The sequence below is a fragment of the Panthera leo genome, chromosome C1, assembly GCF_018350215.1.
Source record: "Panthera leo isolate Ple1 chromosome C1, P.leo_Ple1_pat1.1, whole genome shotgun sequence".
Taxonomy (NCBI): Eukaryota; Metazoa; Chordata; class Mammalia; order Carnivora; family Felidae; genus Panthera; species Panthera leo.
Genome location: NC_056686.1, coordinates 23726383 through 23752316, shown reverse-complemented (window position 1 = coordinate 23752316; position 25934 = coordinate 23726383). Strand labels below are relative to the sequence as shown.

The window sequence follows — 25934 nt, the reverse complement described above, 5'->3', positions numbered from 1 at the left end:
CCAAGATAGACAGCGACGGACACCCAATTAGAAGCGTGCCCGCCCCCAGGCCCAGGCGGGGCAGGTTTAGGACCGGGAAGCTCCGCCCACCGCCGGCGTGTGACGTCGAGTCGCCATGGCCAGCTATCCGTACGGGCAGGTGAGTGTCGGGGGCGGGCGATTCCAGGAGGGGCCTCGCCGAATCCAGGCCCCGGCCCTGCTTGGCTTTCTCCCGGCTTTCTCCGCGCCCTTCCCACGCTGAAGCTGGCTTCAGTGAGGTCTCGCGCGGGAGAGAAGGCAAAAGGGCTGGTCGGTCGCGCCCGTCTCACGTCACGCAGTGCTACAGGTCTGGGAGGTCGCGTCGCGCCCCCTCTGACGTCGCGCCGGCGAGGATTTGGGGACCTTGGACCCCACGTAATCAGGCTGGGCTCCGCTTGGGCCCCACACCTTCTCAGGAGTCCCGCGGGGGCTCCCTGCGGCCTCACCAACGCCAACAGAACATTGAGAGCACTGGTTTCGTCGGCATCGTTGGGGGCGTCGGAGAAAAACACACCCTGACATACTGCATGCGAACAATCAGGAGAATCTGTGGTTTTCGCGGGTTCCACGAGTGACCTTGCTTACTTAGTCTAACACTTCCGTTTCACGCATAGGAAAAGTGAATCCCAGAGAAGGCAGAACTCATCTGAAGTCTCTAGGCAGGCAGCAGAACCCGGAAGCCTCAGCAACATGCCCTTGCCCACCTCCAGCCCATTTTGATCCAGCCAAGAACATCACAGCAAGGGGATTCTGTCTCCAGAATCCTTTGTTGGACGACAGATTGGTAGAGTGGTTAAAGTTCAGCTTGGAGTCAGAGGAAAGCTCACACCTTGGCTCCATCACGTAAATAGTTTTGAGCAGCTAGGCAAGGGTGTATTGCCTTTGTGAGCCTGTTTCCCCCTTAGTAAAATAGGGCCCAGTAATAGGGTCTACTTCATAGAGCTGCTAGGAAGAGTAATGAAGTCATGCTTGTAAAGCATTTGGTACTTCTAAGTGTAACTATTTTGATTTTTTTCTACACTCCTAGAAAGCCAGTGGTGGGGCGGGGTTCCTCAAATACCCTCATTTTAAGAAACCAAAGCCCAGGGAGGGCTCTCGAGTTGCCCAAGGTCATACTAATTTAGGAGATAAAACCCATGCAGGGAAAATTGGAAAACAAATATATGGGATATTAGCACTCCGCTGGGTATAGTCACGTGCCAAAAGAGTGGCGAGGAAGTGCGGCACTCTGTGGCTTTTGTACACAGTATTTGGACCTTTATTATCTCAGTGATGAAGGTCCTGTAGGCCGAATCTCTAGCAGAGATTATTATCCCCAATTTATAGCTGAGGAAGGAGCCCAAAGAAGTTAAGTGGCTTGCTCAAGGTCACATGTAGCAAGTGAGGGCTAGAACTTAGAACTCCTTTCATTGTGTATCTAGCAGAGGTAGGAAAAAAAAAAAAAAAAAAAAAGGCTGGCATGGGCCGAGGTCAGGAGGAAGTATAACCTAGCAGGGTTTCTGAAGTTCCATTCCATTTGTTGGATCTTATGAAATGTTAATAGGCATTGCTAATAGAGGAAGATTCTGTGGTTTAGGTAGGTTTGGGAAATAGTCTGTTAAATACAACTGAATAAGTTTATTCAACATGGGGCATCTCTGAATTCTTAATTTGTTAATATGCTTTGTAAATCTGCCAGAGAGGACTGGGATATGCAGTATTTTTTTTTTTTTAAATGTTTATTTATTTTTGAGACAGAGACAGAGCATGAGTGGAGGAAGGGGAGAAAGAGAGGGAGACCCAGGCTCTGAGCTGTTAGCACAGAGCCCGATGCGGGGCTCGAACTCACAAGCTGTGAGATCATGACCTGAGCTGAAGTCAGATGCTCAACACAACTGAGCCACCCAGGCGCCCCAGAATATGCAGTATTTCTTAAACTTACTTAACCATGGAGCTCCCTGCCACCACCACCCCCCACCCCCCCACCTCAACTGGCCGCTTTTTGAATGTCTGGTCTTTTTTTTTTTGGTAACACTAGTATTCTGGAGAAACACAGTTTGAGAAAACATTGCCATCACGCCTTGTTTCTCGGTGGATGGTTTGTGTCACGATCACCTAGGAGCTTGTTTAAAAAGCACACCTTTGGGTTCCACCTCAGACCTATTCTGTGCCCAGGAAGGAACCAAGAATCTACATCTTAATAAGCATCTGGAGTTCATTTGTATGCATCCTAGAGGCAATGACATAGAAATTAAGAGCCTGAACTTCCAGGTTAGATACAACTGGGCTAGAATCCTAATTCTAGCACTTAACAGTTATGTGCCTTTGGACAAACCATCTGAGGGCTCTGAGCCTCAGTTTCCTCACCTTTAGAAAGGGAGGAATGATAAAAGGGAGGATTCTGCCTTCATAGGGCTGAAATCAAGACAAAATATGATGAAGCCTGCAGGGAGCTTGGCACATTGCTGATACCAAGGGTGTGATGGCTCTTGCTCCCGCAGTTGCTGTTACCATGCTGCTTGGGCTTATGCTCAGAGTGAAATACTGAAGAGGAGCCCGAAGAGAAATGTGTCTAGAATAGAAGAAGAAATGCTTTTATCCCCCCATTATACCCTTCTCTGCCTGTCCCTCCTGGTCCAGGGTATTCCAAGAAAGTGCCTGGTTGTTTTAGAGCATCCAAAGGCTTAGTTAACACCAGCCCCGCTTCACCCAGTAAGTACATGGCCCCGGAGGATTCCATCCTATTGTTGGGAGTCAAAACTCCTCTCATTTTCCACTGCCTCCAGCCGTGGGGTCCTCAAGCATGGACTGGGTGTTGGGAGTCATAAAATCATAAAATCAAGTACCCTTTCTTTGGTCCTGGGTGGGAGGGGGGCAGCCTTGATGGGTTTTGGTGAGAGCTTGGTCTCTGAGGCTGAGAGATTTGGCTGCACATCCCTGCTCTGCCATTTCCTTGCAGAAGTTTCTTGCAAAAGTTCAAGGCTCAGTTTTCCCTTCTTTAAAATGGGGTCATGAGAGAACCTACCTCAAGAGTTACTGTAGAGATTAAAGGAGATAATCCACGTAAAGTGCTTGGCGGCGTGTTTGGCATGTAGTAAATATAAATACTCCAAGGAAAGAGTGATACAGATGGATAAATTGTAGAATCGGTGTGATAAATATTAAATGGGAGTAAGTGTAAGGCACTAGGACAGCACAGGAGGGACATCTAAGTAAGTCTGGGGGTGAGGAAATCTTAGAGGGGGTGACATTTAAGCCAAAAGCTAAATCACCAATCGGCATTAGCTGAGTGAAGAAAACGAAGGGACTAGCATGCACAAAGGTCGGGAAAAGAGAGCCTGATATCTTGGAGGAATTTCAGGAGATCAATATGTAGTGAAGAGGGGGGAACGGCTAAGAAATGAGACCAGAAAGGTAAGCAAGGACCAGATCCTAAAGGACTTTGTATGCCTTTCGAGGGAGTGCGGACTTCATCCTGACTAATGAGGGGAGCTGTTGAAGAGTCTTCTCTCCTTTGTGCTTTGGAGCTGGCACCATGGGGCACTGTGAAAATGGACTGAAGCAGGAGAGACGAGGCAGGGAGACCAGTTTCAAAGTTGTTGAAGTAAACTTGATTACAGAGAACAGCGACCTGGTGGAGATGGATTTGAGAAGCCTTTGGGAGGTAGAATTGAGAAAACTCAGTGCCTAATTGGGGTGATGGAGGGGAGGAAAGAGGAGGTGCCCAGGAGGGCACTGGGGTTTCAGGTTTCAGGTTTGGGTGACTGGGTGGGAGGTACTGTTCGCTGAGACGAGAGGGAGGGATACATTTGGAGAGTAGATCCAGGAGGTTGTTGGATATGTGGGTCTGCAGCTCAGGAGAGATGGAACTGGACAGACGATTTTGGAGTGTCAGCACCGAGGCAGTAATTGAAGTCTTGGGACAGTTCTTGGCCCACTGTCTATTGGCTGCAGGTTTCTGGCCTTTTAAATATTTTAGGAGGCTCTGCTGGTGAATGCCCAGACCACTCCTGTCTTCTTGATTGTTTAACCCCTTAGAATGGGCTGTCGCCTCCTCCAGCAGACACTTGAGGGACAGCCCCAGAGCACAGGCCTCCCTTTGCAAGGCAGCCTGCCTACTCCCTTCCCCCTCAGGACTCGGCATGCACCCGCCTTTGATATCTCTGAACTCCACGAGGGTCTTGGGGGTAGAAGAATGAATGAATGCTCAGAGCCGAAGGAAAACACAGAGCTTCTTGAGTAGGTCCTGTAGGGGGAGCTGAGCTCCCCACTACTTGCATGAATGTAAACAGAGGTTCAAGATGGTGCAGCAGAGATTCCATCACCTACTGAGAGGTTGGACTGGAGGGCCTTTGGGGTCTCTTACAGTCCTGTGCTTCTCAAATCAGGTCTGGGCACTGGGCTGGAAAAAGAGTAAGATTCTTCTGAGTCCTGATTTCCGGGCTTGAAGCGTCTGAAAGATCACCCAGTCCACCTTCCCGCTTCAGCCCTGTCCACTGTAGAAATCCCTCATATTTGACAGCTACATTGAGGACAGTCCCTGTTCAGTCACAATTGAGTGAACACAGCAGAGGGTGGTAGAGGCCCCGTTTTGAATCCCAGCTCATCTGTTCTAGTTGTTTGTCCCAGGCACATTAGTGAACTCTGTACCTTAATTTTCTCATCTGTAAAATGGGGGCAATAGCCCTTCCTCACAGGACTGAGGATCAGTGAGGGTCAGTTGAACTGGAAGCACCTAGCAGAACCTCAGTACAATGTGAATTGCCCCTTCCCTGCCCCAGTATATCAAATGTTTATTTGCATTTAGTAAAGACCCAGGGATAGTTTTCTGTGATGCTTTGGGAACCGTGGTTGCAGGACTTCTCCCGTCTTTTTCTTTCTTTCACAGTCTTGTGTTGATCAGCATGAAATGCTCTCGGAAAAAGCCTCAAAAGGGTTGGCAGCATGGAGTAGCATGAAAGAACAGGGAGTCAGGGACTCTGGTTTTCATGTCTGGTTCAGACCTTCACTAACAACTCCGTGACCCTGGAAACCATCTTCCCCAAACTTCCTCCGCAGCCTGGAGGCTCTAGTTCCTTCGTGGGTACACGCTGGAAACCTGAGTCATTCTAAACACTTCCCTTTCCTTCCCCCTCCATCTACTCCCTAATCGAATTAGTCGTCAAGTCATGTCTAGCCTATCTCCGAAATAGCTTCAGAATCCATCCTGCTCGCTCCATGTCTAAGTCCGCTGTCTGGTTCAAGCCCTGCCTGCCTAGCACCTGGGCTGCTGCCTCCCCCGCTAGCTCATCCTCCACCCCGCTGCTGGTTAATTCTCTAAACAACGCTCTGATCACGTTCCTCCTCCATTGGAAACCCTTCTATGGCGCTCTGTTTCCTCAGGCATAGAGCCCAAACTCTTTAGAGTGGTATTCATCTGTTCAAATATTTATGGAGGCTTGCAGGTGCCAGGCACTGTGCTGGACCCTGGGTACCATGATGAATGAGGCCCAGTGTCTGGCCTTGGGGAGCCCACTGTTGCATGGAGGAGGCAGAGACAGACAGAAAATACCTTAAGACACCAGTAACTCACCAGCTAACAGAAATGCAGCAGGAGGGGAGCTTGGTCAAGGAGCCTGTAAAGAGCCAGCCTTTCTGAGTTCACCTTGCATTCTTGTCCCTGCCCCTGCTTTTCAGGCCATTCCCCCACCTCTCTGTGCTCACTCTTAGATGTGTGCCTTCATCAATCTTCTCCCTCCTGTCTGGAATGTCCTTTCCTGCTTTCCTTTTAGGGAATGCGCGTGCATCCTTCAAGGCCGCCTCCAGTATCACTCCTGCCTCCTCCAGGAAGCCTTCCTTGATCCACTTCATGCATTTCTTCATTTGATTGCTCATCCGTCATTCAATGAACAAAACAAATTACTCTGTTTATGTCTCCTTGATAGCAGTTAAGTAGACTTTTCTGATGGCACGGATCAAACTGTATCATAACCACTATGGGCCACAGTGGGATAGGCCCTATTTAGTTTTGCCCCGCCCCATACCTAGTACGGTGTGGTCACTCTATAAATACTTGCTGAATGAAGTCATTTCACAGGTGTGAAAAATCTTCCTTTTTCTGTTGGAGGACTGTTGGCAGGATTCTTCCAGGAGCACTCGTGTGTGTGTGTGTGTGTGTGTGTGTGTGTGTGTGTGTGTGTGTGTCTCTCTCTCTCTCTCTCTCTCTCTTTCTCTCTCTCTCTTAAGTGCTCTATAAACTGCACAGGTAAAGGCTCTAACACAGGGCAGACCAGAAAGGGTTTAGCTGCTGCCAGACTGCACCAGACCCAGCAGGCCCCTGAAATGTGACAGCAGGAGGGTCAGAAGACCTGCCTGGTGACACCTGCTTTGGCGGTCTGGGGGCATTTCCCAGGGGGAAGGCCTGTGCCTCAGGTGCCCTAGGCCAGGTCCAGTTTATGGCTTTGCTCACAGGGCTTGTTGCGGAGCAGCTACTTCCTGCCTTGGTCTGGCCTGTTCTTTGGGTGCGCCCAGTCTCTGCAGGGCCCCCACCCCTTTTCTCATCCTACGCCGGAATCCTGTGCCCTATTGTTTAAGGAAAGAGCACTGTAGCAGGAGGCATTGGGAGTCACTGGGCACGGGTGTGGTGGGGAGTGGTCTGCCTCCACCTCTGCCTCCAGCTCCTTGTGATTTGTGTGATTCGAGCGGTTCCCTTCCCCTCTCCTTAGTTACCCCATCCATAAACTGAAGGGGTTAGGTTAGATGACCACCTCCTGGCACCCCTGCCATCACACTGCTCCAACTCCCTTTTTGTCCCAGCTCAAATGCGGCTTTCTCCTGGAAACTCCCCTGATCTCACCCTCTTTCCTTTCTGGTCCCATGACGCATGGCTTATGCATCCATTCGCAGCACCCGTTTCCTTCTGCTGTTTTGTTAGATGTTGGAGAATGTTTCCATGCCTCTTCAGTTAACTGTTCAGTTAACTGCTCCTTCAGACTGTTCTGTTTCTTTATATACGCCCCCCAAGAATTTATCTGGTCCAGGGCTTTGCCGATGATAATTAATATAATAATAACAACAGCCAAGATTTATAGATCGTTTGCTTTTGCCAGGCACTATTGTGAGAACTTTTTTTCTTACATTGGTGGTTTTCTTTTTTTTCTTTTTTTCTTTTTTTTAATGTTCAGTTTTGAGAGAGAGAGAGACAGAGTGAGAGCAGGGGAGGGACAGAGAGAGAGGGAGACACAGAATCCGAAGGCTCTGAGCTGTCCGCATAGAGCCTGGTGCGGGGCTCGAACCCTTGAACCGTGAGACCTAAGCCAAAGTTGGACGCTCAACCGACTGAGCCACCCATGCGCCCCCCTTTAGTGGTTTTCAAACTGTCTTTCGAGTCACCATAAGGTTTCTACAGAGCTCCCTCAGGATCTGACAAGAGAGGGGGCCAGCATGGTCGGGGCTCTGAAACCCCCACCTCGCTTCTACCAAAGCAACTTTCTTTTATCTGTTAAAATTACATTTTATCAGAAGAGTCTTTAGCTAAGAGTTAAACTGACAAAATTCTGCTGCGTGTATTTCTTGTAATCAGCAGAACCTTCCAGTGAGGGAGAGATTATTATATTTTACTTGTGAGGAAACAGGCACGGGGAGATTAAGCCAGTGGCCCACGGTGAGAACTCAGCTGGTGAGTGCAGAGTTTGGAATTGAGATTGGTCTGTGACTTCACCGTGAAGGAGCCTTGCTGCTAGCTCTGGCAGTTTCCAGGGTGGAAAAGCCCCCACGATGCCGAGTGGGGAAGGTGGAAGGACCTCTTCCTGCCCTCCCTCAAGAAGCCTCCCTTCCTTGAGCAATCCGACCTCCTTTAGATGAAGTGTGAATTTGGCCTTAGCCTTGAGGAAAGGTGCCCCAGAAGCTACCAAACACAATAAAAAGAGGAAGTCCAGGCTCTCAGCAGCTAGTCCGCTGGTGTGCGTTACAGGTTTATCTAGAACACGTCCAGATGGTACCCTCGTCAGAGCTGGGCCCAGCCGCTCCCTATGCCTTTGAGCCCAGCCTGTCTGCAGATGTGCTGGGGCTGCCCTCTGGCATTTAGGGAGCTGTAGCTGAACACTCGGAGTTTGCGGGTCCCTGGCTAGTGGTGTGGGGACGTGGACAAGAGAGGGAGCACCCCCTTGTATGTGTGCTACCATACACGTGGCCTGGGCTCAACAGCCAGGAGACCCAGGTCCTGGTCCCAGCCCCTCCACGTGGTCTATGCGTGATTTTTCTGGACCTGGCTTTCCTCCTGCCTAGCACGGTGCTGTTATTAATAGTTAATGTGTTTTGAGTGCCAGGGCCTGTGTCGGGCACTTCACATGATCGGTGTCATTTCGTTCACATACCAACCTGGGATAGGCGCTATTTTTATTTCCACTTAGAGCAGAGGATATTGAGGCTTAGAGAGGGTAAGTCATGAGTCCAGTTCATAAATGGCAGAGCCTGAAGTCAGACTGGTCTTTTTTGCCTCTTACCGGTCGCACTATGGTGCCTGAGGAGTAGGGTCTCCCCTGCCTGTCTCCCAGAGTCACGAGTGAGATGCTTTTGTGTCTCAGGCTCTTCTAGAATAAGGAAGCCATGCTGCCGATACAGCGTCTGTGATCGGAGAGGGTCGGGGTGTGTGGTGCAAATCACATTTGCGCCGTGAATTCGCCACATAGGGCTGGAGGTAGCACAGGGTGAGGATTTGGGATTTTGATTCATTCACCTCCTCATTTGTTCAGTAAATATTTACCGAGCATCCATCCATTCGGCACTGGGGGCTGGGGATACGAGTGGCAAACCAGACACGATCCCAGCCCCCACGGAGCCCCTCGGCGTGATAGGAAGGGGAGCCAGGAGGGCAAGCCCTGACTTCACAGGTCGTGGACAGTACGATCTTGGCTAAGTTTTATCTTCTCTGGAAGCCTCAGGTTGCCCGTCTGAGCAGCGAGATCATAATTCCAGCCCTGCCTATGGGGTCAGCTGCAAGAGGGCGATGGCATTGGCAGTGCTTTGTAACTGTAAAGTGCCAGACTGTGGCTGGTTTCCGGCCTTATCATTCTGATGGATATTTTGCTCTTGTTACAGGGCTGCCCAGGAGCTGGAGGACAAGCGCCCGGAGCCCCTCCGGGTAGCTACTACCCCGGACCCCCCCACGGTGGAGGGCAGTATGGCGGTGGGGTACCCCCTGGTGGCAGTTACGGCGGGGGTCCTGCCCCCGGGGGGCCTTATGGACCGCCGGCTGGTGGAGGGCCCTATGGACACCCCAATCCTGGGACTCCAGGAGGACTATATGGTAGTGCGGCCCCGGGGGGTCCCTATGGCCAGCCACCTCCGAATTCCTACGGTGCCCAGCATCCCGGGCCTTACGGACAGGGACCTCCTCCAGGTGAGTAGGGATCTTGGACTCCAGGTGCCTCTGACCTTGTTCTGAGTTATCTGGGGCCCGTCCTTGCCCTTCCTGTGGGTGTGCGGGCAGTCTCGTCTCTGGCTCCCTAGCATCTTGCTTCTGGCTCCAGCTTGCAACAGCAGAACAAGGAACGTGTTAGTTAACTTGCTGTGGTAACAACAACTCCAAAATCACTTCGGCTTACAACAGCAGACGTGTATTTCTATCGCTCGCTCGCACTCACTCTTGCTTACGTGTCAGCGGCTGAGGATTTGGCTGCCGAGGTTCTGAGCCACATGTCTGTGCTTTCCACGTCCAGGCTGAAGGAGCAGCCCCTGAGATATGTTGCGGATGTGGCAGGAAAGATGGGGAGGGCTGGCAGGAAAGCACAGTGCCCCTTAAAGTTCCTGCGCTGAAGTTCTTCACATCTTCTTCCACCCGCGTTCTGTTGGCCCCGCCACAGCCCCTGGTCAAGCCTGACCTACCATCAGTAGGATGGGAACGGATAGTCCTCTCGCGGAGGGGCTCCACAAGCCACCAGGCAGTGGAGAGGGCGTACGGCACTCTTACAGGGGAGGGGCGGGGGAGTCGGCAAACAACTGGAGGCAGTGCACCGCGGGGAGGACCCATTTCTGGGGGAGGGAGATTGGCCCTTATGTGTTGAAAGGCAAGATAGTGAAGTTGTTGAAAACCCGGGCTTTTGATACCAGACCACGTACTGACCTGACCAGATCACTTCACCTGTTTGTGCCTCATCGTCCACACGCGTAAAATGGGTGAATGCCACGACCTGACGAGATTATTAATGAGGATTCGATGAGAAGGTGCAGGTGAACGCTGGGCACGGCGGGAAGGCCTTAGTACCCACTGTGCTGTGAGAGGACTCGTTCGGGGACATCTCAGCAAGGAGGTATTCCGCATGTAATGGGGTAGCACGTGTGACGAGGGCCTTACCACTGGGAGGTACTGAGACAGGCAGGAGAATGCCGCAGGGAGAATAAAGATCAAAGATAGTGAAGGTGAGGTACTGGACAAGGTGGGCGGCGGGGGGAGGGGGGCTTGGAGATCCAGTGGAAGCAGAGAATCCTGGTGGGCGGCCTCAGGCTCAGTGCAAATTTCCAAGTGGCTGCAGACAGGGGGTCAGGGAGGGGGAGTGCCTGGGTCCCTGTGTCCTCACGGACTCAGCCTCTTCACAGAACGCTTACCCCCGGGAGACCAAGCCAGCAGCACGGCATCTAGAACCGCCCTGGCACACCTGCACGGCCTCCAGGGAGCGGCCCCGCTGGGCGGCTGCAGCATCTTCGCGCTCGTTCCCAGGCGGGCAGCCCCGAGGGAGATGCTCACACCTTGGGGGTTCTAAACACCGAGGCAGTGGCATTTATCTTGTCAGAGCTCAGAGCTTCTGGCTGTTTGCTTTCAGCCCAGCAGCTTCATGGCGGAGTCCCTCGTCCTTTTGAAATCTCGTCTGTGAGCCCACATGAGGTCACTGCAGGGGAAGGAGCCCCTCTCTGGGAGGCTTATCCCCATTGGGCCTGAGGCCAGAGATCATCTCTAGGGCCGCAGAGAGAGGAGAAATGTGCCTCAGACCTTTCGCTGCTCGCCATCTGCGGCTTCCCCTCGTGTGGCCACTTTTGTCTCCTTTCCAGTGCGGCTAGTGACTCCCTGGAACAGCGATTCCTAAAGCCTGATCCAGGGGCGCCTGGGTGGCTCAGCCGGTTAAGCATCCGACTCTTGGTTTTGGCTCAGGTCATGACCTCACGGTTCATGCATCCAAGCTTCTGTGCTAATGGTGCAGAGCCTGCTTGGGATTCTGTCTCCCTCTCTCCCTGTCCCTCTCCCACTCGTGCACACTCTGTCTCTCAAAAAAATAAAGTTTTTAAAAACTAATAAAAAAAACAAGAGAGAAGGAGTACAAAGGAGAGGGGAAGGAAGCCGGTCCAGAGATGGAAGAACAGGGAAGGCTTTATGGAAGGAACGGCATCTTATTTGGGTGTTGCAGGGAGACAGGAAATGGATGCAGAGAGACGAGGGAGAAAGGGTTACACGGCGGGGAGCAGCAAAGCCTCCGCTGTGGGAATGAGCAGGGGTGGCTAAGAGTGAGTATATAATGCTCCATCTGGGCTGGAACAGAGCTGCGAGGGGGACAGAGTGCGAGAGGTAGGCAAGAATGGACCACGTTGCGGGAGGGCCTGGCATGCTGTGTTAAGGATGCTGGACTTTATTTTGCAGGCGGTGGGGAGCCTTGAAAGAGGTTTGAGTTGAGGCGAGGGGTAATGGGTTAGAACTGAGTTAATTTTGGAGATTACTCTAAAGGGACAGGGTGGCGGAGAGTAGCTGTAAGGATGGGTTGGTTAGGCATTTTGGTTTGTTACAACAATCCACGTGAGAGGTGTCTGAACCAGTGCAGGTGCGTCAGAACGGGGAGGAGGCACCTGTGTGTGGATCTCTCAGAACCGGGCAGCTCTCTCTGGGTGTGTGGGGTGAGGAGGTGTCAGAGATGTCTCCAGGGAGGTTTGGGGATGGGTCCTCGCGTTGGAGGTGATGGGGAACAAGAAGAGGTAGAGTTCTGTGGCCACGCACACTCTGGTGACTCCTGATAGAATATGTCAGCTGTCACCGTGCCAGGAAGATCAGACCTGGATCGGACCTGATTCCCACACCAGAGGGCCCCTTGCTGCTGTGACTCTCAAAATATTCATCCCTGGGCTGTGCCTGGTAGCTGCTCAGCAAATGTTTTTGGGTTGCCGGTCTTTGGGGAAGAGATAATCCTTCTTTGCAGAGAATTCTCAGTCAGCCAGAAAGTCCCTGTTCCTTAGAAACTTAAGATCAAAGAGAGAAATGACTGGAACACTGTAGGAAAAGCCCAGCAGGTTCACAGAGTAGAAGCCGGCTGCAAATACTCGTTGAGTCTGCACCGAAGGTCCTCTTCCATGAGAACAAGGCTGTTGGCTTAAGGGGAGACGGGGTCGGTGGACCTGTGAGGCTTTGTGGGTAAGGAAAACCCATCACCAGCGAGGCACCGAGGCCGGCCCTCCCCAGTATTTCTTCACACTGGCCTTGAGACCTGTGACTAATTCCTCTGGCTTGCACCCCTTCCCGCAGGTGGTGTTCCTCCCAACGTGGATCCTGAGGCTTACTCCTGGTTCCAGTCCGTAGACTCTGATCACAGTGGCTACATCTCCATCAAGGAGCTGAAGCAGGCTCTGGTCAACTCCAACTGGTCCTCGTTCAACGACGAGACGTGCCTCATGATGATAAGTGAGTCCTAGCCCTTCCCCGTGGGCTCGAGCTGGGGCAGTGCCACCTGAGACCTGATGGTGGCTGGGCAGCCATTCTGAGGAGAAATCTTCCTGCCAGGGAGGATTTCAGGCAGGAAGTTGGGTTCAAGGTGAGATCCTCTAGACTGAGAGCTCCTTCCCTGAGATCTTTTCTCAAGTTCTGGACCCCGCTGAGTCACATGCCGTTTTCCGTTCTGCAGAGTGGGACCCCCTGCCCTGGTAGCAGATGGCACAGAGGGGGTCAGCTGCCAAGCGTACAGAGAATACGCAGTTCTGGAAGGGCTAGAGCTGAGGGTGGCAACACTTGATGAGAGTATGTCTCAGGTGCAAGCATCTGGGCCTCGGGCCCGTGGCTCTGTGGAGTCTCCTACTCCGGCCTGGGTTGTACCCGCGGACCCTCAGCCCTCAGTCTTGAAGCTTTTCTTCCCTCCACCCCGTCTCCACCCAAGACATGTTTGACAAGACGAAGTCAGGCCGCATCGACATCTATGGTTTCTCGGCTCTGTGGAAGTTCATCCAGCAGTGGAAGAACCTCTTCCAGCAGTATGACCGGGACCGCTCGGGCTCCATCAGCTACACCGAGCTGCAGCAAGGTGAGGGCCACGGTGGGGACTCTGCACAGGCAGAGCTAGACTTTTCCATTTACTCCCTATGCAGGGAAGGGGGTTTTCTCTAGCCTCTGACTCCCACATGTCCACCTACACTCTAAAACTCAGCACGGGTCCCTTCCCCATCCCTTCTGTGATCAGGCTGGGACACTGAGCCAAGATCCAGGGCAAGAGGGCACCTGGTTCCGGGATCGGGGCTGGACTCCTGGCACCACTAGATGAGAGAGACCAGCCAGCAGGGAGCCTCGGGGATGGGAGCTCGGTGGCCCAGGTCACTTTGAGACCAGTGTGTGTGGCCTGTGTGGCTCTTTCCTCTCTAGTTTCTAGCATGCAGAATGGAAAGAGCCCTGTATAAGGACTCAGAAAGGTGGTTTTTGTTACCAGCTCTGCTAGAAGGCAGTTTCCTTCCCAACCCTGGGATCCAGACCACGCTAAAAGTTGCATTCGGGTAAGATGGCCTGAGGCCGTAGCTCCAGGTCTGGTTCCATTTCTGACTCTACAAGATGGGTGGTTAGTGGGGTGATAAGAATCTGACAGGGAGCTTTGCCACCTGGGAGGGGGAAAGGGCTTCCTGAGAACCTGGTCCCCTCCTTGCTTGACTGTGGATTTCAGTCAGACTGAGGAGCTCTGGGTGGGGGTGAGCTCACCATGTCTGTGCCCTGGTTGAAGGAACCAGAGATGACCTATACTGATCATGCCGGGTCCTGTCACGGATATTGGCGAGGGTGACGTTTCCACCAAAATCGGTACTTCCGGAGCGCTTGCTGTGTGCCAGGCACTGTATGAAGCGCTTCTGATATGTTACATCACTTGTTCTGCCCGTGCAATAGCTACTGTTTATTGTTCCCCACTCTTAGGTGAGGGATCTCTTATCATTGCCCCTTTACAGGTGAGAAAACTGAGGCTTAGTTTAGGCAACTTCCCCAAGGGCCACGTAGCAAAAGGGGAGCTTTTAGCCTGGGCTGGTAGATGTGCAGAGAGGAACAAAGGAAGCCTCCCAGGTGGAGGGACAGAGAGCGGCACGCAGGCCGTGACCTTGGAACTGCCCAGCAGCCTCGCCTGGGGAGAGGAAGACGATTTGATTATTTTTAACAAATAACAAAGCGTTGTTATGTGTCAGGCACCGCGCCAAGTGCTTTATAGGATCACCTCCTTTAATCCTTACTAGAACCTACAAGGTAAGTATTATTCCCATTTTAGGGATGATAAGACAGGGGCTTAGCAAGGGTAAGCAACTTGCTGAAGGGCTGTCTCGACTACGGAGCAGGCCTTTGTCAGGTCTACTCTGTCGTACCGCCTCTGATGTCCGCCCCGGGAAGGTTGGTCCCGGGGGCGCGGGCTTCCTTCTGTAATGCACATGAGTCACAGAAGAGCTAGCCCCGTGTCCTTCTGGGACCCCGTGGGCCCGACTGAACAGACAGTAGTGGAGATTTGGAGAAAGGGATGGGAGCTTTCCAGCTAAGGGCACCATCCAGCTAGAGCCCCTTTTGTGCTCCCACCATCTTGGACAGACCCTAGGGACCTCTGTCCTCTCCGTTTTGGCGCTCATCTCCTCCAAGTCCCCTGCACTGCCGTGCTCCACGGAGCTGGTGGATGGTGGTGCTCGTGGTAAGGTTTTGTGTCTGCTCTCTGTGCCCCTCCCTCCCCTGCAGCTCTGTCCCAAATGGGCTACAACCTGAGCCCCCAGTTCACCCAGCTCCTGGTCTCCCGCTATTGCCCGCGCTCTGCCAACCCCACCATGCAGCTAGACCGCTTCATCCAGGTGTGCACCCAGCTGCAGGTGCTGACCGAGGCTTTCCGGGAGAAGGACACAGCTGTACAGGGCACCATTCGGCTCAGCTTCGAGGACTTCGTCACCATGACAGCTTCTCGGATGCTATGACCCAGCCCATCTGTAGAGTGGAGTGTACCAGGGGCCTTTCCTGGCCCCTTAGAGCGGGAGAGGCATGCGGGCCTCTCCGCTTTTCCTGTCCCTCCTAGAAAAAGATTCTCCCTTGCCTGATGCAGCGCTGTTCCCGAAGAGGGCTGGGAGTCTTGTGTCAGTCACCAAATAGTGGGGACCTAGGCTGAGGCCACACAGGAGGTGGCCAAAGAGAGGACTGGACGTTGAATGCCCTTGGAGCCCTGAGTATTTCAATGGCCCAGCCTCGTGCCAGGAGCAGAAGATGCCAGTTAGTGTCCAGTCCGCTGGGTTCTAGCCTCTAGCTGTCACTTCTCCGCCCTGACACCAGGGGTAAGTGATCATCAGCCTCATGCCATTGGCACCTGAGTCCCTTCACCCATACCGTCTTGTCAGATGAACCCAGTTTCTCCGAAGTGGAAGCTGACCAAGCACGAGGGAGGTTTGTCCGCGGGACCAAGTGGCTTGGATTCCACCACCCCCGTGCCCCCAAATCCACGTGTGTTGTCTTGTAGCTGCCTGGCTGCTGGCCCTGCTCGGGGGCTTGGACCGCCTGCTCTCTGGGCACCCTTGGCCAGGCTACCCCTCTGCAGCTCGGACCCCTCACTTGCCTGCCATTCTCTGCTCGGCTTCAATCCCCAGGGGACAGTTGTCACCTCCCACTGCCAATGCTGTTTTTTTAAGTTGTGTGTTTTTTCTTTCGGGGCCAAAAGTTCAGTGAAACTGTAAGCTCAATAAAAGGACAGAACTCTGGAGTTCCACGTTTTCCGTCACACTTCCTGGCTCCGGTTGACACCCCCGTGTGCGTGCCCATTCAGCCACTCGTCTCTGCCTCGTTCACCGCATATGTAAGTACATAGCGTAGGCCACACCATGCAGAAAGAAGTGTCTCGGGGGGACATGGCCCACGTGGGGCTGGTGCCATTTGCCAGGGTGAAGTTGAAATGTAGGGCCTGGCCGGGTTCACTTCAAGAAGCCAGCTGTGTTTGATAACAGTTTTAGGGCTGGCGTGGTAGGCTACGGGCAGCCGCCCTAAACTTTTCACAGCATGGCTTTTTCATTATCTCAAGCCTTAGTTTTATCTTGCAGACAAACTGCATTTATTAAGTCATAACTTTCCCCCCATTTTTATTAAGCACAGACATCTGTGCTTGCCAGCTAGCTCCTTAGATCAGCATGATAACCAGTCTACACCAAATGTCTGTAGTGATCTGACAGAATTTCAATCAAAAGCTAAGACACCAGACATTCTGGTTTGTTGGGGGACTTTATCACGGGCACCAGTGTGATAATCCTTTTGCTTTGGGTGATGAAGATAAGAAAGCTCTTGTCCCTGCACTGGGTGCTTGGGGGAAGCAGCTCAGTGAGCCCAGTAGGTTTGCCGGGCTCAGCCAGTTCAGCCCTGTTGTCCCCTGGGCTGCCATGTGCTAGAATCCTGGCACCAGACCAGCCTCCACCCGGGGCCAGATCCCCCGTTGCCCCACCCTGAGTCCCGCCTCTGCTTGCCATCCTCCGGGGACAGCTCAGTGCCCTTCCAGGAAACAAGCTTCCTCTTCGACAAGCAGCACTTCTTCCTGATGGGATTCCAAATCCTGCCACCTTGAAAACACCACCCATGACTATGGTTTTCTGTCTTGGGCCACCCAGAACCTGTATCACCCCTTTCTGCATGCCAAGCTTCTAGATACCTGGAACGTGCCACCATGTGTTCCCCGGGCCTTCCTTCCCTGGGCTGGGTGGTCCTGGGTGCTTCAGCAGCTCTCACCTGGGTATCCTGGTCCTCTGAATTTTCTCCAGCTCATCCGAATCCCCCCAAAGGGAGGCCTCGGGCCCACCAGGGGACTGAGTTCAGCCAGCAGGGTAGAGTAGAAATGAGGCCATTAGGGGAAGCTTCTGTTGTTTCTTTGCTCCCACTGAGCCAAGTGTCTACCGAAACCTGCCTCTAGAATGGTGCCAATCATAGTGTCAGCCTTGTGCTAGGCCAGGGCCGAGGAGCCCCAGGCCTGGGTTCGTCCCCGTGGGTTGGTCCCTGTGGGTAAGTGGTTCCGAGCTCGGGTCCAGCCCTCACACCTCACTCTGCCCACTGGACCTCCGAGCCCGGCTACACGAAACTCCACACACAGCTTTGGATCCTGAGGCCAGCGGGAGTGCGGAAGGAGAGGGCAGCCCGTCCCACCTGGCAATGACCGCACATCTGTGAAAATGGCCACGAGCGCCAGGTTGGTGAGTCATCCAAGGGGTGGATGACATACTTAGGCCGTACCTTCCACCTGCTCTTGGAAAGCGTGATGTCTAAGAGGAGGGGTGCGAAAGCATTCCCGGGCTGGGCCCCTGGCAGGACCGTGCCTTCGCCCCATTTCTTGACGGGTGAGGTCAGAGGGAGCCCGAAGCTCCATTAATCAAGTTAAGCAGAGCCGGCGGTGCGCACGGCCGAGCCGGCCCCTGCCAGATGCCTCCCGCCCTCTCAGCAGAGCGGTGCTTCAGACCGCACTCCACTTCCTGCTCTGGCAACGGGGATCGGGGCCTCTGGCAGCCCTCTAATCATCCTGGTGGCAGACGGAGCATGTCTGCGGCTTTCTCTTTTTATCCTGTGAGTTCAGAGAAAGTAAATGCGAGCCCGATTTCCAAGAAGGGGAAGGTAACAGTAAATCAGTCTGTGAACCCTGCTGTCTGCCCACCGCTCCCCGCCCCGCACACTGCTGCCGCCATCTCCCTTACCTCCCAGAGGCCGCCAGGCCCAGAAGCAGACAGATGTGTCAAGGATCCAGGTCCTGGGCACTGGAGGGTTGGCACCGCCTGAGGGGGCAGCACCGCGTGCGCTCCGAATCCTGGCTAGGAGCCCCTCTGGGATCCGGTGTGTTGGGGGTGGGGGGTGGGAGCGGTCAGCAGATACTAGCATTCCAGTAATGCCTGTCTGCTCCCCTCCCCCAAGCTTCCCCACCTTCTCTCTCCTCACCTAGGCAGCACAGATTTTGTGCAATGACAAGGAAAGGGAACATTCAGTGCCAGGCTTTTAATTACAATTGCTTCAGGCTGCTGGCCTCCATGCCAAATGGCCACATGGAGAGTGTTCTATCACACCAGAAAGCCAACGGAGTCCGGTCTATGGTGTGTGCACCAGGCGCCTGCTGAGGACGGGGCTCTGTTCCCGCTGGGAGAAGGCTGGATGGACCCAGATTAGTTCGCACGGGCCTCAGAACAACTGGGCTTTAGCCGGAGCCACTCGGCCAGATGGGAATGCCTGCCGGGACCCTTACAGCAGACTCCAGGGAAGGCCTGTGATTGGGTGGGAGGGGGATCTTTGGGAGGAAGGCCAGGCTGCGGAAGGACGATGGGGATGGATGGTACCGTGGGGCACAGCCACTCGAGAGGAATATGATAATCCTATCCATGACACTTCCCAGTCTACAAAAGGCTTTCCGCTTTCTCGAGCATGCTTAATCCTCCCATCAATCCTGCTTAGGAGACAGGGTTCAGAGAAGGGAAGTCACTTGCCCAGAGTTAAACAGGCAGAAAACCAGGTCTGGAGCCCCAGCCTCCTCCCTGCATCCAGCAGTCTCCACGAGGAGGTGGGTCCCCCAGGAGCCAGAGGAGCAAGCCCAAGGCTTGCACACCCTGCCGCCACCAGGGCAGCCCTCGCTCAGGGCAGCACCGTGGTGACACTGGTGAGCACCACGTGCTCAGGGACTTTGGAGACGGAGCACCGGCTGTGCAAGGAAAAGGACTTGTGGCTGGCAGAGGAGCGGGGGCTGGGGGCCTTCGGAGAGCCGCAGGGACCCAGGCCAGGCAGGCAGCAGGAGAAGGCGGCCTTAAACTGCTCCCGGAATTTGCCTTGGTTGGAGACAGAAGACACAGCCATAAGGAGATGGACAAAGCAGGAAGGGCCTTGGGCCCAGGGACACCCACGCAGCTCCAGCCAAGCTGCCTGTGAGGGGGCGGGAGGGCGGAGCTGAGCTGGGATGGAGAAAGCCCGAAGGCGACCTCGTCACTGCCAGGGAGAGTGAGGACAGAGGCCCTGGAGCAGTTCCCAAGGAGAAATGCAATTTTCATCTGATTCCTTGACTGCGCTCTGGCTCTGAGCCGGGCTCAAAACGTGGTGTCTGGCTCGGGGGCCTGGGGCCACCTCCGCCCTCCTTGGTGAGTAGGTGGAGGGGCTCAGGCCCCCCAGCCGGGGCTAGGCTTTCCCTACCTGTGCCCCATGGTGATGGAAAGAACAGCAGCAGCCTGCGCAAAGCACGGTGCCGGGCACCCCTGCCTCCCCCGCCGCCCCCCTCTCATCCCAGCACCCTGAGAGGCTGGCAGCTTTTATCCTGACCTCACAGGGGGGCTGCATAGAGGTGCAGAGACTTGCCCGAGGTCACCCAGCCAGAGTTCAGGCCTGGTTCTCATTCCAGAGCCCTTCGCTTCAAGGGGAGGACGGAGTAGGGAAGGAGGGACTACCTCAGCCACCTCGGTCAGCCAAGGGACACCAGGGAAATAGACTATGTCCGGAGCAGAAACCTCCTTGACCATGCTTCTGTGGGGCCCCAGTGGAGGGCTGGGCACACAGTAGGTGCTCAGTTAATGCAACCCAGACAGGAAATGCCCAGCAAGAAGTCTGCTGCCGCCTCTGCCGCAGCCCTTATCTCTTCTGTTCTCCCCTCTGAGCTCAGGGAATACTTCTTCAATCTCAATGAGGGTTGTGGTACGGACCCCTGGCCCCTCCTTCTTCAGCCTTTCACCCTTTTCTCAAAGATTACTTGTGCCCAGGCTTGAACAGCCATCTGGACCAGTTTTTTAGGCCTAGTTCTGGGGCCAGATGTCTTGTGAGCCACTCTTCTGCTGAACCCAGGTGGGTCCGAGGGTGGAGGTGTTACCATCCTGGGACTGGGAGGTCGAGCGAGGGGTGCAGAGGGCAGGACAGCAGAGGGGAGTGGCCTGGGGTACGGCTGGGGGAGTGGAGACGCCGGGACTTCCAGAGGGGACAAGATGGCTGGTCTTGGGGGCAGGTGGATCCAGGGAAAACCCCTCTGTATTCTGGCCACTCTACCTGTACCTGTCTAGCTGGGCATAGGGAAACCCTTTCCTGGCCCTGGGCCGTCTCTGCTGGTGACCCTCCCTTCCCCTGATGACTCGGTTACACAGTCACCCTCCCAGGCAGGCACTCCCGGCACCTCTTCCCACAGGCCTGGCTCCTTCTGGAGCCTGTGTTGGCCAGACCAGCTGACTGGAGGTCCCGCTGTGCAGGCACCAGGCGGGGGTGGAGGTGAGCTGGCCTAGCCCCTGCCTTTCCCACCCCCTCACTGGTCTGCATAATCTGTACAACTGGATCTGGGCCCCAGGTGGGAGTGAGTCCCGCCTTCCACTCAGACCAGGGCTCCTGGGCAGGGCCGAGTCTTTCCTGATGCGGGTTCCCAGAGCAAGCTCACGACGATCCCCAGGAGGGAGCAGGGGCCATCCCTTTATTCAGCCTGGATTGGGGGTTAGCAGCCTGTTGTCCTGGGCACCGCTGCCACCCTCGGTCGCCCCGCCTCCCCAGCCCACTCACCACTGAGGAAGTTGTAGATGATGGGATTGGCTGCGCTGTTGGCATAGACCAGCCAGTGGGAGAAGGTGAAGCAGGCGTAGACGGCCTCTCGGTCACTGGCTTGGCGGAACATCCCAAACACCCTAGGGCCGAGGGGACCACAGTCAGAAATGGGGTAGATGTGTGTGCATGTGTGCAGGTGGGGCAGGAGTCGCTACCCTCATCTAAAAGACAGGAAAACCAAGGCTCAGAAAGGGAAAGTGATTTGCCCAAGGTCACACAGCCCGGAAGCCGCCAAGCACAAACTCTACCGAGATCGGCTCCTGACGAGCAGCCCGCGCTCCTTCCCTGCACCCTGCGGCCCCTCACGTGCCAAGCCCCATCTTCCCTCCGCTTCGAGCCCTGTCCCTCCAGACGCCTGTGGGGCCTCGTCCCTCGGTCTCTCCCTTCCTTCAGATCTCTGCCAGATGTCATTTCCTCAGATGAGCTTTTTTTTTTAAAGATCATATCTTAAAACACACACACACACACACACACACACACACACAAGCGCACCAACTCCTGTCACCATCGCTATCCTCTTTTCCTATTTTATTTGTCTTCATAGTAGTCTCACTGCCTGCCAGTACAATAGAGACTTATTTCTCTCTCCCGCTAGATGTAGCCTCCACGAGGGCAGGGACTTTGTCCTGTGGTCACTGTTCCCAGCCCCTGCGATCAGATGGCTGGGTGACTAGATGGAAGAATCTTCACAATAGCCCTAGCAGGCCAGGACTGTTATTATTCACGTTATACAGGTGAGAACTTGAGGTTCGGAGGCTCGGAGAAGAGAGATGACCCACCCCAAGGCCACACCGTGGGTGAGTGCCCGAGCCGGTCTTCCGGCAAAGCAGAGAGAGCCCCTTCCTCCGGTCCCACCCCCACCCCCCCTTGTGCTCTCACCTCTTGAGGACATTGAGGACACTGATGGGCAGGTAGCAGAGGGCAAACACCAGCAGCACCACCATCAGCATCTTGGCCGTCTTCCTGCGAGCTCGCACCTGCTTCACCTCGGCCAGGAAGGCCCGGGCCCGAGGCGGGGGCTCTGTGCTGGGGCCCTGTCCCTGGTCCTCCGACTGGTCTGAGGGCCGCTTCCAGTTCCTCACCAGGGCCGAGGTGGTGCCAGGGATCTGTCCAGCACACACAGACATGGTGGCGGTGGGCGGAGCTCCCGGGGAGAGTCCTTCCCCTTTGCTGGGTCCCGCACCCCGCCCCCCCCCCCCCCCCCGCCCCGGGGCGGACCCTGGGGCAGGGTGCAGGTGGGCGAAGGGAACAAATGCTCTCGCCGCCATGCGAAGAAACCTAATATTCACGACGAAGACCGACACTCCGGACTGGAGGGTGAACAATGCACTTTCACTTTCCATTAGTTCATTGTGAGCCCACCCACAACGTGCCTTCTGGGAAGGTGTCACTGGCCCTTAGTTAAAAATGACGCAACTGAAACTCAGAGAGGCAGAAGACTCTAGATCATCAGCTCCTGTTGTGGGGGTAAGGGCGGGGGGTGAGTTGTGCCTCCCCCTGGCCTGCGCCTGACTGTGGGGAGGCCTGGGCAAGGGGTGAGCAGGTGGGCAGCTCGGAATGGTCTGGACCTCAGAGCACAGTCCCTGCCTAGGTCAGTGCCCGGAAGCCTACGAGGGTTGCAGGCTCCCGGAGCAGCCATAGATACCCTTGAAGTCTCATACCACTGGACACCTAGATCACCCCCCACCAGAGGGGCGCGGGGCTACAGCTCAGGAAACTGGGGGTCTAGGGCCAGCTCAGCCACCCGCGAGTTACGTGACCTTCCTCGATCGACTCGCTTTCCTTCTCTGAGCCTCAGTTTTCTCATCCATTAGATGAGCACAGTGACTCTCGCCATCCTGACTGGGAAGCTGTTAGGGGTGGATGGGTAAGTGCTGGCAGACTGCGGGCTGGTCACGTTCTGGTCTGTATCCTCTCATTGCCCAAGCACGGGACCCAGAACTTGGTCCTGCTGGTGCCAGGAACTTCTGAGCAATTCTCTCCCCCACACTCCACCCCAGACAGAACCTGCTGTTGGTCAGTTGAGATGGTTGTGAAGACATTCCTGCTACTAGAACGATGATTAGCTATTAGATACTGAAACTGATATTAGTCACTATCCAGTTCCAGGGGAGGCACTAGCACTTTGGCCTTGACCTTGCCATGTCCCTAGGCCTTGCCTCTCTCTGGTTGCAGCCAGGATGGCATGTCCTGAAAGCACAGGACTGTCTATTCCCTTAGACCAGTACCCCCTTCCCCTCCCAGCCCGGACAGTGACACCAGCGTGGGCCTCACCTGGCGGCCCCAGAGCTTGCGGAAGATCTGGAAATAGGCCATGGCCATGAGGCCCAGCGGGGCCAGGTAGGTGACAATGAAGAAGCAACTGTGGTAGATCTTGGGATAGAGGTCATCTGTAGGGGTCAAGAGATAAAAGGGCTGGACCCACTGTGGGAGCGTCCAGCTTGTCGTGCTTAGCAATGCCACCCTCCCCCAACTAGAGCCATGGAGCCCAAGCAAGTGGCAGGGCCTGATACAGACACCGTGGCAGAGAGACCCCGCAGCTGCCCGGCCTGGGGGTGTCCATTCTGGAGGGACTCCTAGCAGATGTCTAGACTCGAGGAGGTACCCTGGAGGTATCCCTGGTAGGTGGCCGTTCTATGGCATCCATGAAGGGGTTATACCCACCCTGGGAGGGTAGCCGGTAGAAGGCTACTCCAGGGTGTCCTTTTGGGAGACACCCACCCTGGGGGAGCCCACCCCAGAAGTACATGGACAGACACCTGCCCTAGGGGTATGTGCCCCAGAGGTGCCCACTTCAGCGATGCCTGCTCAAGGCTCCCGCCGTTACCTGCCCAGTGTTCATCACAGACCGAGAAGAGCCGGGTGCGGTTGGCTAGCTCGGGGAGCACGCTGCGGCATTCCATGACGGCGGCCTGGGGCACCATGACAGCCAGTGACACAGCCCAGATACCCAGGATGGAGCCACGGGCACGCCGGGCGGTGCTCTTGAACAACAGCGGGTGGCAGATGGCATACCAGCGGTCCAGGGCGATGAAGCTGAGAGTCAGCACTGCCACTGACACAGACACGGCCTGCCCCATGGGGACAGGATGTCAGCCTTCTGGGGGGCCACCCACAGACGCGGGGTGAGAGACGGGGCTCCGAGCCCCGAAATACCAGGCAGCCAGGGGTGGTGCGTGTCCTGACCGCGCCACTCACTGGCTGGGCGCATGTGGGTAGATCACTCACCCTCCCTGAGCCTCATCTGCAGGACGGGACCCTGTCAGCCACCCGGAGGGATTCTTATGAGAATCCATGAAATCATGGATGGAAAACGTCCAGGTCGAGACCTGGCCCCTACTGGGTGCTCCTCTATGATGAATAATAACTTACGCTCATGGAAACTACTCCGTTGCCACTGTTCTCTTTATCCTCACCACAACCCCGTGATGTGTACTCGGACCCCCGTGTCACAGATGACGACACTGAGGCACAGAAAGGTTAAATAATTTGCCTGAGGCGAATGTCCTCACCGCTCCCCCCACCCCCCACCCTGTCTTTAGTCTCAGGGTTGCCGGGGTTAATCCATTGAGCAGAAGACCTGAAAACGATGGAAATCCGAGAGGCATTTCTCTCTGCCCAGGATGCCATCCCTTCCCCGGGCCGTTAGGAAAGAGCCTCATCCTGGGAGGCAGACACAAGCCTAGGCCAGAGGTGAAGGTGGGCACTGCCTCCAGGAGAGCACCCCCCTGCCCTCTGGGGTATGAGGAGAGGGTCGAGGGGTGCAGCTGAGGGGCCATTGTGGCCTCTGGTCAGCCCTCTTTCCACCCCACCAACCCCATCTGGACATCCTGATTCCCACCTCTGGGGGAGGGAAGGCCCTGGCCGGGGATGGTAGGGGAGGGGGGATACTTTCCAGCGACCCCCGCAAACCAGCCCCCTTGAAATCAAAGAACAGGCTCAGCGTGCATCTGCGTCTGTCACCACGGGCTTGTGCCTCTTTCCTCCACTGTGTCCCAGGCGCCTGGAGGTGACTGTACATGTGTCCACACATGGCTGTGTGTGTGTGGGGGGGGGGGGTCTGCGGGTGTGACCAGGAAGGGATCTCTGCAGGGGGAGTGTGTGGGGCTGTGTCTGTGTCCTCAAGTGTCAGGCCTCATGGCCTGTCCCCGCTGATAATAGAGAATGACAGTGCAGGGGAACCGAGCCACCGTGTCCTGTCTGAAAGGCAAGTCTGAGGGTCATTGAGGTCTAGGCAAGGCCGTGGTTTCTGGACTTGGGATGACAGAGGGGTGACGAGCAGCACCCGGGCAGAGCTCACCTGGAGATAGGGGATGACCTTGCAGAGGGCATGACCGAAGAGCCAGGACTCAGTGATGTCCACCAGCAGGCTGGCTGGCAGGCAGATGGCTGTCACCAGCACGTCAGCCAGGGACAGGTTGACAATGAAGTAGTTGGTGACCGTCCTCATGTGGTGGTTCCTCCACACGGCCAGGCAGACTGCAGGGCAGGTGGGGAGGTGGGAAGAAGAGGAGGAGGTGAAGCCAGGGGCAGAGCCACGCCCATCCTAGCCAGTGTCTCTCCCCCACCAACCCCCCCGCCCCACGCTACCCAAACCATCCCCCACACTACCCAGCCAAGGGAAGGTAGGGGAGGGGGAGAGAGAGAAGTGAGGCCCAGGACCCCTTCCAGTCCCCAAGGGAAATCCGCAGCACCACAGGAACCTAAACACCTACCCAGCGTGTTGCCCACCAGGGCCACAAGGAACACAGCCACGTAGGCAGCTATGAGGACCCACTCGTACTGCTTCGGGTACAGATAATCGCGCCACAGATAGCGCAGGAACTCGTCTTCGTAGTCAGGAGGCACCGGTGACGGTGACGGTGAAGGTTCCCCACCACCAGTGGGGGTCCCCGTCTGGGCCCCTGGGGTGGCTGAGGGCTCCATGAGCTCAGAAGCTGCTGCAGCCGAGGGGCATCCTGGGCTCTGCAGAGGGAGGGGAGCCCTGGCCTGGCCTCAGCCCACTTCCCTTGCACCTAGGTCTCTGGGGTCCCAGCCCCAAACCTCCTGAAGGAAGGAAGGGAGGAAAGAAGAAAGAACATTAGGAGTGTGCCAGGCAATTAGCATATAAGCTCCCTCTTAATTCTCACAGTGCTGTTAGGTTACAGTGAGCCCGAAATAGATGGAGAAAGACAGATGTGGCTCGCATCTCAATTCCATGCAA

General features: G+C 55.3%; 2 protein-coding genes across 2 annotated transcripts; one reads left to right on the top strand and one right to left on the bottom strand.

Annotated features, from left to right (window-relative positions):
- The first annotated feature begins 64 nt into the window (after positions 1-64).
- Positions 65-15923, top strand: PEF1 (penta-EF-hand domain containing 1). The gene is made up of 5 exons (XM_042951619.1): positions 65-139; positions 9076-9376; positions 12479-12634; positions 13104-13247; positions 14915-15923. Exons 1-5 carry the CDS (start codon positions 116-118, stop codon positions 15142-15144), a joined length of 855 nt encoding a protein of 284 aa, XP_042807553.1. The 5' UTR covers positions 65-115; the 3' UTR covers positions 15145-15923.
- A 2238-nt stretch (positions 15924-18161) lies between these two features.
- Positions 18162-25666, bottom strand: HCRTR1 (hypocretin receptor 1). Its single transcript, XM_042951617.1, has 7 exons — positions 25447-25666; positions 25032-25210; positions 23559-23802; positions 23006-23121; positions 21611-21837; positions 20690-20811; positions 18162-18993 (listed from the first exon to the last, which is right to left on the bottom strand). The coding sequence occupies exons 1-7, from the start codon at positions 25655-25657 to the stop codon at positions 18803-18805; spliced, it is 1290 nt and encodes a 429-aa protein (XP_042807551.1). The 5' UTR covers positions 25658-25666; the 3' UTR covers positions 18162-18802.
- Between the last annotated feature and the right edge of the window lie 268 nt (positions 25667-25934).